The sequence below is a fragment of the Amblyomma mixtum genome, chromosome 1 (genome assembly GCF_055824585.1).
Source record: "Amblyomma mixtum isolate Tamu chromosome 1, ASM5582458v1, whole genome shotgun sequence".
Lineage (NCBI taxonomy): Eukaryota > Metazoa > Arthropoda > Arachnida > Ixodida > Ixodidae > Amblyomma > Amblyomma mixtum.
Window position 1 is genome coordinate 139,946,074 of NC_143012.1, and position 14,134 is coordinate 139,960,207.

At 45.2% G+C, this 14,134-nt stretch overlaps 1 protein-coding gene across 1 annotated transcript in view; it reads right to left on the reverse strand.

The window, feature by feature from the left end:
- Positions 1 to 2,598, reverse strand: part of LOC149367739 (sialin-like) — a 95,602-nt gene extending 93,004 nt beyond the window's left edge. Inside the window, exon 1 of the mRNA XM_089557365.1 lies at positions 742 to 2,598. Within this exon, the coding sequence (XP_089413491.1) occupies positions 742 to 784 (43 nt within the window). The 5' untranslated portion in view covers positions 785 to 2,598. The remainder of the gene's footprint in view (positions 1 to 741) is intronic.
- Between the last annotated feature and the right edge of the window lie 11,536 nt (positions 2,599 to 14,134).

Consider the following 14,134-nt stretch of genomic DNA (forward strand, 5'->3'; position numbering starts at 1 on the left):
GATGTAGGAACTGCCGCAGTTCCTACATCGGACAAACCGGGCGATGTGTCAATGAGCGGATCAGAGAACACCAAAGAAATGTAGAACAGAATAAAGATGGCCCCCATTTACCCATGCACATCAGAACCTGCCCGTCGCGTACTTGTGAACCATGCTTTTCTGATGTGCGGATTTTGGCAAAGAGTAGTGTGACAAAAGCCAGAGAACTGATAGAAGCATTCCATATCGAAAAGAGGGGCAACTTGTGCGTCAGCGAAACGTCGATATACCTGTATAAGGCTGAAAAAGCGTTTTTTGATCGCTGCTTATCTTCACGAAGCTGAATGTCTTCCTTGCGCATGCGCCGACAGTGACATATATGTACGTGTTTTTCTGCACATTAAATTAGTTGTGAGTGGCGCTCTGTCTCGTCTTTCTTCTCCTGTGTGTGTGTGTGCGTATGGTTTGGCGCCTTTGAATTTAATTATGAAAAGATAGTCTTTCCTGTCTTCTTTTCTAATCATGTAACTGCGCTAGTTGAAATGGTACAAATGGATAACCACCTTGCCCGTTTAAAAGCGTTGGCCCTACATTATTACTCTTGCTCATGTTTAAATCACTTTTTTAACATAAGCCGAGAGAGACGCTAGCATGCGTCTTACAATTAAGGGTGCGCGGGTTTTATGTTTGGTGAAAAAAAGTAGCAGGTAGGTTATCTGAACTCAACGACTCTAATTATTTAGAAATGTTGCCCGCACTTACTCAGTGAGTTGCCGCTTCGAGGTAGGATGGGCCTCTTCTCCATAATGGCTGTGCTCGATGGCTTTGCTTCGCACAGAATTCCACCCACACAAGTGTCTCTTATGCCGACCAGGATCGACGACCACCTCTGACAGGAGACAAGTCCGTCAGCACGACGAGTCACTAGCTCTACTCATCAATTGACTCGGATTCTGGCGAAACAGTTTTGTAGTCGGGCCTGTCCTTTAGGCTCCGTTGAGTGAATGGATGACACAGACACAAGCCGCAAAAACAGTTCTCCCAGTTCAATATACGCGACTGGGTGACTTCGGCCTTTTTACACTGGCTGTCCTGATGGCGGCCGTTAGAGATGTCTGAACAAAATGCTCTTGTGCTGCCCGCAGAAAGCAGAATCAGAACCACCTTCTCTGTGCCAATGATATGGCAACTGCCCAAGTGCAGAAAACAAATGTTCTTGATACTCAGGACGCAGACTGTGGAACCTGATGGCGTTTAACAATGACCAGAGCTATACTTTCCGAGTCAAGTTCGGAGGTGACGATTAAGATAACCCGGCCTCGGAGCACGTTCAGAGAGCTCGCAAAACAAGGCAGGCACCTTGATTGTTGATATTGCGTCTCCCGTACCTGCAGATGGCACTGGTGCCTGAGTCCTAAGCGAGATTCTCGCTGGTCGGTGAAGTAAGCCCTCCAGAGACCTAGTGCGCGTCCAAAGGGAACTAACTGTCTTCGACGCAGCTTAGCCTGTGAAGCGCTGTTCGCAGTGAGATTCAGACAGACTCAGTCAGCGAGTCCCTCTTGCTACGACTACCCCGCAGTTTCCCGCTTGCGAGTCCTCTCACGATTCTCGCCAGTGTCGCGAAGGGCCCTGCAAGGATCCTGTCCTGTGCCTGCGCCGTTGCACTCGTCTTCACTCGAGTCCCCCGTAGTGGCGGCTACCAATGGCGCCGGCCTGGACAGCGAGCGAACCGTCTTGCGCTGCGAAACTCTGCTTCCTCAGAAGCAGCTTCCCTTCACGATGCAGATCTTGTGCCACAAACAGCACTCGCTCTGCCGGAGACAGCTCTACGGGGCTTGCGTCAACTTCGGGAAAGCGCTGCTACCAATGTGTCTGACTCAAAAGTTTTCACGACTGCAGTTACATGCTACAGAGTATCTGTAGCAAGAATGAGACCTAAAGAGCGGAGAACTCACGCCAGCTTGACAGCCCACTAGACCCTGGCTCCGAAAGCTTCTTGCGTTGACAGTAGCAGGAAGACAGCGAAAATAGACACGCGTACAGACACGCAAATACTCAACACCAGCTGAGTTAGCTTTAAAGTTCACCTGTTTTGAAGAGTTGCAAGTGGGATTTCTCAAGACGGTGCGCTGTTCACTATGCGCAATACGCATATATTCGGACAATTAGCATCGAAGCTATGGTTCGCTCGCCTCAGGAAGAAATGTATAAGGGGCCGCTGACGGATACAAGACATCTACTGCCGACAGAATCGCTATAAACTAGTCCGCAGACAAACACTTCTTCGCAGCGCTAAGAGGAGCTTCCTTCAGCTAACAACTGCGGAGTATTCAGTACGGTTGCACGGAACAGCACTCGTCAGCATGTGGAACGAACCGCACTGTCCGGGCTCCTGGCTTCGTATGGCTGTCAGTGGGCGCCCACGATGATATAGATAGCGGCGGTTCGCTTGGCGGCGCCCATTGAGCCGAGGCAGGCGGGGAGGAGGCCCGCAGTGCTTTCATGCTTGCAGTCGATAAGGATAACCTTGTTTTTCGTCACGTGCGTCACTGGTCTGCCGACGACGTCCGGCCGGCCGGCCGCAGCCGGCTGACAGCGCGGTCGTCGCCGATCGGGTGACTGCGAGTGGTGAAACCAAATCTCTGTCGCACCGGAAGATGCGAAAGCCGTTGTTTGCGGCGCGCTTCGTGCTCGCCGGCAATGAACGATATCACGTTCGCCAAGCGTGCGCTGCAATCAACCCTCTCCCTAGTCCTATCTTGCCGATTGCTTTTGTCTGCCTCCAGACTTTCGAGCTGCGGCATGCGCGCATGGGCACGTTAGCTACCGACCGAGCGGCGTTGTCAGACAGACCGGCCCGAATGCGGACTTTCACTGAACACACATTGCTTCTCGCACTTGGAGAACGCGCTTATCTTTCTCGGGGTTCGTTTCCGTACAAAGTGAAGCAGACCGGATGGAAGCTACGTGTAACTGTAAGCGATGTAAGCAATGCAAGGATATGGACTAGTTATTTTTATTTTGTACCAAAAAAGCATGCTATTTGAACGCAGAAAAAAGACTTTTAGTACGCGACATACACGACACGACGTCTCGTCTGTGTCGTGTGTCAGTGTACAGCAAAATGCAAGGTGTATCTTTATTGGGTGTGAAACTTTGCTCTCGTCTCGACTGTGTCTTGTATCAATAGCCTTGTGCAGCAAAGTACAGGATGTATCTTTCCATAGGATGTCACACTTTTTGCTTGTCTGGGTCGTATATCAGTAGTATCGCACAGCAATGTGCAGGATGTATCTTTCGAGGATGTCACACTTTTTGTTCCTTCTCGCTGACGACCTCATTATCAGGTTTTGAAAGTACAAAGCCAGTAGAGCATTGCTGCGATGTCGCGGACAAGTCGCACTAACGCTCTACAACACAGCATCGGACCCTTGAACCACGCGTCTACAGTAAATTACCTTTCAGTATATTTCCTTACAGTGTAAACTTTTCTCCAAAGCAATCAACATTTGGCTGTGACAGACGGTGAATCGTTCTAATGGGCTCAACTGTAGTGATGGAAAAATGTTGGCAAAAGAGCGATCTGTAGTATGATAGCTCTTTTTGCAGTATTGTTAAGGCAAAAATACTATCTGTCCAGCGGTGTTGTGTGTATGCCTCCTTGTTCTTGTCCTGCGTCTGTCTCGCTGGTTGCACCTTTCCGCATTATGAACCAACTAGCCCCAGCAATTTATTCCATTGAACTATCTGTAGAACTAGATCGATACAATACCCATAAGTATCCGTAGTTCTATCGTTACTTCTGCCACAATTGGCTAGCGATATTGCCAAAAATGTTGCGATAACTCAGTAATACTCGGTTCATGCAGTTTCGCAGCAGTTGTTTGGCGAATGAAATGAATTATTACCATCCGCTGTCAATGTTCCAATTATAGCGATCACTAAATTCATAATTCAAACTAACCAGTGCTATACCGTAACTGCAAAGATAGAAATAAAGCTTCTGGAAGGTGACAGCGGTGCGACTTATGACATGAAGATGTCAACAGAGATTAGGTTGAGGTTAAAGTGGACAACCTCAAAATCAGGTGTAGTAAAAATGCCCCCGGAAGAAATGTCCTCAGAAAAAACTACCCCAGAAAAAACGTCCCTGAAAAAGAAGTCCCCTAAGGAAGCGCCATCTAGGAAAAAAAAGGATGAATTGTTCGGGAATACTCTTGGTAGTTTCCTGCTTACTGAACACTTTCTTCATTTTTGCAATAGATGTAAGAATGAAATTTTTTGCAGTACTTAATACTATGGTCACGCAGTGCAGGTCATGGCAAGAACACCACACCACAAAGCACTTCCGGCAGTGAGTTCGTTGACGCACCGAACGATCCAGGATGCACATGCCCCGACCACTCTCTTTCCGCCGCAATCATTGTTTTTCTTTACGCTCCGCATCTGTTCGTTGTTTTGTCACTTCCATGTCGATGGGTGGAATTGGTTTAGTATACGATTTTGCTAGACGTTTGGCCCTGCGTCCTCTATCAAATATGACGGAGTGGACGCTCCACATGGCAGGGTGTCAAGTGACAAGCGTTCGCCGGAAGGTTACCATGTTTTTGGCCCTGTTTACCCGCCTGTATTTCCCGGAAACTTAACGTGTATGGAAGCAGGCAAGTATTTCCCGCGCAGTCTCTGGCATTAGTCTCTTGGAGGATATTTCGCAATTAAAACTGGTGAGATAGTGATTTAGGGTGCTTATTAGTTAGTTATAATCAAAACTTAGTTACCGTCAGTGAAACTTGGTTACGCCCGGAAATAGCAGATAGCGAGCTGGTACCTCCAGGCTACAGCATAGTTCGTAACGACCGGGAAACTCGAGGCGGGGGCGTCGCAATAATCATACAAGAAGGCATTCAATTCACACCCGTCCACGGTATCCCAGATCACGAAAGTGTTTGGTGCCAGATGAATTTAGATAAAACTTCTTATCTTGTAGCAGCGCTCCATAGGCCACCAAATGCACCAGTTTCATACATAGACAAATTGCAGTGTTACCTAGAACACGTGAAGCCGAGAAAGCATAAGCTGATCATATCCGGAGATTTTAATCTAGCAGGTATTGACTGGAAATAATTGCTCCTGGATATTGCCGTTAACAACGACTTAACACAGGTGGTGACTGAGAATACACGTGTAGCCGGCACTATTAAATCAACGTTGGACTTGGTGTTCCTGGACGGGCAGATCGACAACTATGAAGTAAATGTCGATGAGGGTGTGTCCCATCACCAACTTCTTTTTGTACAGATAAATACACAGCCTGGATTTGAAAGGCTAAAAGAGAGAGTCATTCATGTACCTGATTTTGCAAAAGCGGATGATACCAGTATTATCGACCAGCTATCTTTTTCCTTGGACAGTTTTAAAGAAGAAGGTGACGTCAATACCATGTGGTTAAGATTCAAGGACATAGTCTTCCACTGTGTTAGCTCATACATTCCAGCAAAACGAAAGAAAAGAAACAAACGTAACCCGTGGATTTCGCGTGATATCATCCATTTAAAACGAAGAATTAATCGACAACGAAAGAAAGTGCCAAAAAATTATAGCTTAATCTCTTATTTATCAAGCCTTTCACGACAAATGCTGAGAGAAGCCAAAACAAAGTATTATGATGAGACATTAACTAATTACATGAAATCTTCTCCCCATCAATTTTGGCGTCACTTGTCGTAGAGGGATAAGAACTCTTATAGCACTGTTATCGGCGATCAGGTGATTATCGATTCTTCTGTGATTGCGACCGCTCAAATAAGTTTTTTCTGTCTGTGTTTACCGCCCCAGCAACAAACACTGTGTCATCGAAAATGTCGTCACAAATACAAGAATCAACAATGTCCGATATTGAGCTCACTTATGAAGGTGATTATCTCTTGTACTAAATATAAACGAAAAAAAGTCTGTTGGACCAGACAGCATACCAAACCCCTTTTTACGCAGGTATGCGGAATGGGTAACCCATTATCTGATTATTATATCAAAACCTCACTCGAACAGAAACAGATCCCAAATGACTGGCTTATAGCTAAAGTGATCCCAGTACACAAAACTGGGAACCGGCAGACAGTTGAAAATTACAGGCCAATCACTTTAACTTGCGTTTGTTGGAAACTTCTGGAGCACATAATATCAAAACCAATGTATACGGATCTTGAATCAACCATAGCTTTTTTTTCCAAATCAGCATGGTTTTCGGCAACAGTTGTCTACTGTAACACAACTAGCAGAGACAGTTAATGACTTCGCGAAGGCTCTAAACGACAAGCAACAAATCGATGCAATATGCCTTAACCTTTCGAAGGCTTTCGACAGGGTCCAACATGGTGATTTAATTAAAATATTACTATTAATGGGTATTAATCATAAAATTGTGCACTGGATATCAGCTTATCTAAGCAAGGACTCAATTTGTCGAAATCAATGGTAGTAAATCAGAATTATTAAGCGTAACCTCCGGTGTACCTCAGGGGTCCGTCTTGGGTCCCGTTTTATTTTTAATCTATATTAACGACATTGCTTCCCATATTGATCAAGATGTCACAGTGAGACTTTTCGCTGACGACTGCCTGCTCTACTGTGGTATAAATAATACATATAATCAAAAAGCGCTTAATGATGCTCTCGTAGCTGTCGAAAAATGGTGCCAATGCTAGAAAGTGAAAATCAGTGAAGAGAAAACAGTAGTTTTGCGCATTACGAACAGGACCAAACATGTCCATGAGTACTGTTATATGCTAGGATTACCGCACTTACCACAGTAGAAACACTTAAATACATGGGAGTCCTCATTTCGAGAGATCTAAGCTGGAAAAATCATTTACTAAAAATCTGTTCAGCAGCTGAAAAGAAACTCTGGTTTTTGCGCCCAATATTCAACTGGCCTCACAGTCTGCCAAGCTAGCTGTCTATTTAATTTATGTACGACCGGCATTAGAATATGCCTGCATTATATGGGATCCTGTAGAAAGTGACTTGATAAAGACACTTGAAACTGTGCAAAGAAGAGCAGCTCGATTCATAATGTCCAGATATGCGCGTACTGATTCGGTAACATAGATGCTGTGTCTTCTCAATTTGCTACCTCTAGCCGAACGTCGCCGAGTGAACAGACAAAAATTTTTATTTCAGCTCTCAAGAAATTTCTTCAATCTCAATAGCGACCATTACTTGGTCCGAAAACAACTTACACATCTCAGAGCAAGCAGTGAAAAATTCAGGGGGGCACTTTGTTGACCTAAAGTGCGGTGAGGCGAAATTAAGCGCGGTGTTGCTGCTTGTGTCACTGATGTGTGGTTAGGATGTTAAGCTTCGCCTCTAAGAGTGAAACGCGGCAGTGTCTTGCAACGCTGCCAGGGAGTCCACAAAACGCCATCGCTCGTTCGATTCTACACCTTGCTTGTCGGTAAACTGTTTTTTGAGGAAAGGAAATTATCTGTCTCGCATATCTCGGTGGACACCTGAACCTCGCCGTAACGCGAAGGGAGGAAGATGGGAGTGAACGAAGACACCGTATTCACTAGACGCGCCTATGTTCATTCCAAACCATCGAAAAAGAATTCATCTGACTCCACATTCTGTTCGCTATCTCACTGCGCTGCCATTTGTTGATGAGTCCCTGGACATGTTCTTTCTGATTGGACTGCACAGCCTCTGGAAAACCCGCATGATGGACAGACACTGTGAACCTGTTGTGTCTACAAAGGATCACTTCAGTCGAATGGTTGTTCATCTAAGAGACGTGTATGCCCAGACTGAGTACGAACCGGAGTGGCACTCACTATTAGTGATGTGCTCTGCATTGCCCCTTTTCTAGTGCATGGTCTTTTCAATATGTATTGTTTAACACTGTTTTCATAATGGCTTGTATATAGTTCATGTACATAGAACATTACATCACTGTAATAAATACCATGTTGAAGACAAAAAAAAAAAAAGCAGGCATGGCGGAGTGGTAGCATGCTCGTCTCGCACTCAGGAGACCGGGGTTCGATTCCCGAACTCGACCAATTTCCTACTCGGTTTTATTTATTTATGTGGCCTGATTAGAAAGGTTAATTAGGCTAATTGTGGGTAAATTAAGCAATTAATTAAACTCAGTCCCACGTACTTGGAGCATCACTATACGATCCCTTCAATTGATTGCACGGTTACTAGCCGAAGTACAATTGCCCCGTTAGAAATGCGCGCACTGTGACGTCATGACCGTTTCGACCAATTGAAAAGCCTGACATTTCTGTCGACAACTGCTGCTTACAACGATGAGGCATTAAAGGCTTCCGCCTTAATACGGTTGCCAAACCCCGAACCCACGCATGAATGTGTATGCTAATTCTTATTTTCCGAGGACGATAGCAGAATGGAATAATTTACCAGCAACTCTCTCACAGTCCAGTACGTTAACAACTTTCGAAAAAGCTATCTTCATTTCGCACTAAAAATTTTTTTTTCCAGTGTCATACGCCTAATCAACTCGCATAAGGTGAAATCCGGGAATGTAGAAATGTTTTTGTTATTTTTCATTTTCTGTATGAAATAACTGTTTTTCAAGTGAATATTTATTAACACCGTTTCTATATAAAAAGTGAAACATTACGCTGCAAGAAATATGATTGTATAGATGCCGATGAACTTTGTATTTTCATATAATCAACGAAACATCCTACTCTTCAAGTGTCACGCCCCACCACTGTAACGGCCCCACAGCCAACAGTATTTGCAAATAATAAAGCACCTCAGTAGCCATAAATTTTGTAGCATGAGCTACACTGCCTACAGTCTCGCCGTTTCGCGAGCTCTCTTGCCCGACCATAGCGCTCATGCGCGAGGCGCAAGTGATGTCACTAAGCACAGCTGGCGTGCCTCGCCGCGCGCGCTCGCCTTCCTTTCCTTGAAATAATCGGTGTAAATCGTTGACAGCGCCAACGCCGATGAACACAATGAACGCCGGCGGCCTATGGCTTCAGCGCCGCGTTTCTGGCACAACCTTGTAAATGCCTGCAGCCCACATCTCTCTCTCATCACTCCACGTGCCTATAAGAAAATAAAATTTTGTGCGAAGTGGGTTTCAAACCCAGGTAGGCGTGAACAGATCAGTTTCTCTGGCATTATGGCACTGCGCCATCGCCGCAGAGGAATCCCACGCGCACTAAAGGAAACGCGGGACAACACAGATACAAAGTCGCAATGTCAAAGACGCAACCAGTGCTTCGCAGCAACTATATTTCTTCACACACGAAAAGCATCCTTAATTTTCTCACCAGACAGATGTTTTCATAAGCGTTGAAACACTACAGCTGCGACAGAAGCAAGGCCTCCAATTCACGTTAGCTGTATGAAGGCCAATGTTTAAAGAAGGGGCAGTAGGTAAGTGGCAATAAAATTAGTGAAAAAGAATAATTTTTAACATCCAGATGGCTTTGTTAGCGATGAAGAAAAAAAAATTGCCGACGATTACCCTACTTCCTAACGCGCAATTTGAGCGCAGTTCATCAGCTGTTTCAGCTTTTCGATAGTTTGAGGCAAGGAATTCAAGCAAGACACGTATGTACAATTACAGACAACTTGTTATTTTTCGCGCATATTCCTCCTTCAAGAAACACCCCACTAACAGTTCTTTATTGTCATGATAGAAGCTTTGTGGACGGAGAAATAGATAGAGATATGCTCGACTTGCTGCACCAATGCTTGGTTCTCAAAGACGAGGTGTATACAAGTATTTCGCGAGGTTGTCATAGCTGTGGGAGAAGTTACGAGCGACAGGAGCGGGATGTTCTCCCGCATATGTGGTAAAAAATTCCCGCTTGTCTTTATGTCGACATTAAACCACCCACCCTGCCACCCTGGCAGGTTTCAGCGTTTCTGGCACAACGTTGTCAATGCCAAAGCATGCAGCACACATCTGTCACCGTTGCCACGTAGTTTAAAGCACGATTGAGGTGTCCGCTGTTCCAAGAGGGCAGTTATGCGCCTTTCCTCTTGTCCACTTACCGAGATGTGTCAGACAGATACTGCGCATTTCCTTACTTCAAAAACCAATTTACAAATTTTACCCTCTGCTTTGCAGCTGTGGGAGACAGATACTGCGCATTTCCTTTCCTCAAAAAATACCGAAGACACTTTGGAAATTACAAAATGTGCTTGGCGAAAGCCTTGTGGTCAACCCAGTGCCGCTTCACTGGGCCGCTTCGGAGCCATCCGTCTCACTTACTCGACTGCAACGAGACATATGGCGAAGGAGCGGCGGGGCAGCTGCCACCGCCGACGCGCGCGCGCTCTTTCTACCCCTACTGTGTGACGTCATGGCTGCTATGCACAGCTGCGCCCCCCTCCTCTCTCCTGGCGCGCCGGTTGCTAAGGAGGAGAAGAGGTTGCGCTTTTACCATCTCCTTTCCAAGCTGCCGCTCCATTGCTTTCACAGTTTAAAGGGTGTCCACTGCTGGTTGCAACAAACAACGGCGACGGCGACGCCGCGAAACGTAGAAACGGTAAGGGCTGCGCTCGAAAATTTTCCGCCCATTCCGAAGTGCTGGCAGTAATTGGGTTGCCGTAATCACAGCGTCTGCGTCCTCACGCTGAGCGTTCCAATCAAGCTTACCTGGCAAAACCGGCAGCTTCTATTTCTTAAGCAGCAGCTAAACTATCGAAAGCATGAAGGCCGGGAAAGGACTGCAGAAAAAATATTTCTATCCGACTTTAACTCACAAGCAGGCGCACCAAGTGGAGCGTCTATATCGTGCACCGGGGCTCAGTTCTGCTGTTCAGCAGCCGCGGCAGCTCCGAAACTAAGGTGGCAGAGAAAAGGAAGTATGGGTCTGCCGTTGCCATGTGAAAAGAAAAAGTTCGTACATGGACGTCTGTTTAGAACACGGCTTTGTATCAGTAGCAGCGGTGGTTCTGGTTCGACGAATAGAAAGAGTAGCTTGCGCTTCATTTCATGCCAAATCTTAACCTCCACTCATAGCCAACAGGGCTCGCTACAGTGTGTAAAAATCCGCTAGTCATGCAGCGAGCTTAAACTAACGTTTTTTTTAATTTTTTTCTTTATTTATTCTAAGAAACATTACACAAACAGTTGGTTGGACCCATAGCCTTTACGGCTAGTGTGGGGTCCAAATACAGAACAAGCAGAATATTACTACAGACCGTGTAAATAAAAAACTTCAAGATTAACACACACAATTCAATTCATTCCTACATTTCCAAGGAAATGAATTAGTGTTTTAAAGATGCCGAAAAGTTTTTTTTTTCCTTCAACTTAATTTGAAATTTTATTCCACACATGGGCCCCGCTGTATTCTAGGAGTCTCCGGCCGTACATATTGTAAAAAGGTGGTAAATTAAATAGACTGTTAGTTGCAGCTCTTGTTTGTTTCATTGGTAATCTAAATAAACTAAGGGGCAGGGGGTTGTTAGATTTTATTACAGTGTTTACTATTTCAGCTATCTTCAGTTTATTTGCCATTGAGAGGGGTAAGATACGAAGCTGCTGAAAGAGTGGCCTGCTGGGGTGTGTACTATTTGAATAAGTTATCATTCGAATAGGTCGTTTTTGAAGGCGAGAAACAGGATCTAAGTATTTTTTATATGTACCACCCCATGCTTCCAGGCAATAAGATAACTGACTGTGCACAAAGTCGATATACAGGATGCGTAAAATTGAAAGATCAAAGCAGTGCGTGGCCTTTAGTAAAACATGACAACCATAGGCTAATTTGGAGCAAACATTATTAATTTGTTCTTTCCAGTGCATATCAGACGCGAACAGGACAACAAGATACTTGTATTGGGGCATCCTCAGCAGATTCGTGTGGTCGATAGTTAGAGATATATGTTCGTAGTTCATGTTCTTTCTGCACGAGTGAAACACGGTGTACTTTATTTTCTCGAACGTTCGAACCTGCCGCGGTGGCTCAGTGGCTTTTGTGTTTCACTGCTGACCCCAAAGATGTGGGATTAAATCCTGCCCGTGGAAGCCGCATTTTGATGCAGGCGGAACGCAAAAACTCCCGTATGCCGCACGATGTCAGCTCACGTTAAAGAAGCCTAAGTGGTGTAAGCTTACCCGGGTCCCTCCACTACGGCGTTCCTCAGGGCTCATGTGTCGCTTCGGGATTAAGCCCCACAGTTTACAGTTGTTGACAACGTTCGGCATGTTAGCGAAAAATGACCACAGGAAACACAATAAACCAGTAGTTTTATTAAGGTGAATTGGCCTCCTTTTGCGAAACCCTGGGCATTCGGGAAAAATGTTAGCTTGTAGTTGTCTCAAGTACAGATGCGTGGGCATGCTCAGCAAATTGCTGTATCCACTTATCACCGCAGCTATGCTACTGATACGCCATTATCTTCGGCCGCTCAGATAACTTTCACAGGGTACGAGGAAAGAGGGCTATGCGGTTCCATTTTGGAATTCTTCACTGCGGCAGCCCGGTTTCAGATGTCTCACACAGTTTGGTGAAGAAAATGGGCAGCTGGTGAGTCACGCATTGTCGTCACTTCTGTGAAGCCGGCCTACGTGACGTCAAGCACAGGCGCTTGCCACTTGCACCGGTTTTGAAGAGGGCGGATGCCGGATAGGCAGCCGGCGTCAAAGTTCCCTGCACAGAATGGGTACGTCTATGCACGGGTTGCGTCTCAATGGGCTTGAATCGGCGGTGCAAGGATCTGTGGGCTGATTCGGTGTAATTAATTACTCATTATCGCCTTATTAAAAACATACCTAGTAAAATCGCTTGAAACGAGAACGATGGCAGCTATTGCAAGGCAAGACTATCTCTTGTGGTGTACATCTTTGTCAGTGTCCCTTTAAGAACGCTAAGCCTTGCTAAGTATGATTTTTAATTGTCAGAGAAATTGTTCAAGGTATTAAAATCAGTAAAGTTGGTGTTTCATTTCTCTTTCAAGCGGATCACATTTCACACACACACTGGTGAGATTATTGTTATTATTATATATTGTTTTGCTTTTTCAATCTGGGAAGCTGCATGAAAGCTCAGGCTCAGTTTTTCATAGCTGCAAAAATTAGGCCTAAAATTACGATACCTACGCATTTCTTTATTTACTTTTTTCCTTCGGCACACACCACAGTTGCTATTTTCGCAGTAAAAAAACGCTCCGCACAGTGTTTCCAGCTGCAGACTTAGCGAAAGCTGCCGCTAGAGTGTCACAGGTAATATTAATTGAACTTCAGCCGACACACACGATGCTTTTCTTATGACCCACTAACCTTGAGGGGGGCACATAGGGCGAAAGAGGCACGTAAGCCTGTAAAGCCCAATTGCAGTTTTCTGCTAACACTGTTTTGTGGCGTGCTAATCATTAGCGCTCAGCACTCCTTTCATTGCCGATTGGAAATCAGTCAACATTCAACTCTTTTCAACATTCAACTCATTTCATCGTCATTCTTTATTATAATTTATTTTATTCTTAAGAGAGTACTAATAAAATTCTGAAGGTGTGGACGTTTCAGCAACTGCGCACGCCCAACCTTCCGGAAACAGTCCTGCTGGCCTTCCGGGAGCCCCTGCCTATAAATTCAAGCCGCCATTAACAGATCACCACAACAGCAGCGGGGACAGCAAAGTGTGCAGCATCTAAGTTGCCTCTTATTCTTGTGCAGGTTAGTCCTGTCACTATGGTGCTTTCTTTCTTTTTTTTTCATTTTTCTGCTGTCGCTGCTGCTGTTCATTTGTATTGACCATGCCCTCCTGTGCCTAACTAACGAAACAGATCGAGCTTGCCATTTCAGTGCTGTCTTTCCCTTTTCGCAAAGAGGCCGACCTTCACAAGTTCAAAAAGGCAAGAGCTGAAAGTGTTTCGCGAGTCCATGGAAAGGGATTTGCGCAATGAAATGCGGGATTTGAAAACTGAACAAAGAAGTCTTGTACAGAGCCTTGAATTTGCAGACGGAACGATCGAGGAACTAAAGCAACGACTGGAGGCAGAAATCTTGGAGAGCAGATCTGGCAACACAAAATGATACCCTTAGCGAAAAATGCTTTTCAGCAGAAAGAAACAGTCAAGATCTTGAAGACTGGATGGTCTCTTCGGAAGATTATTCCCTGAAAGCAAATATCGAATTTAAGGCTGTTATTCAAAAAGAAAA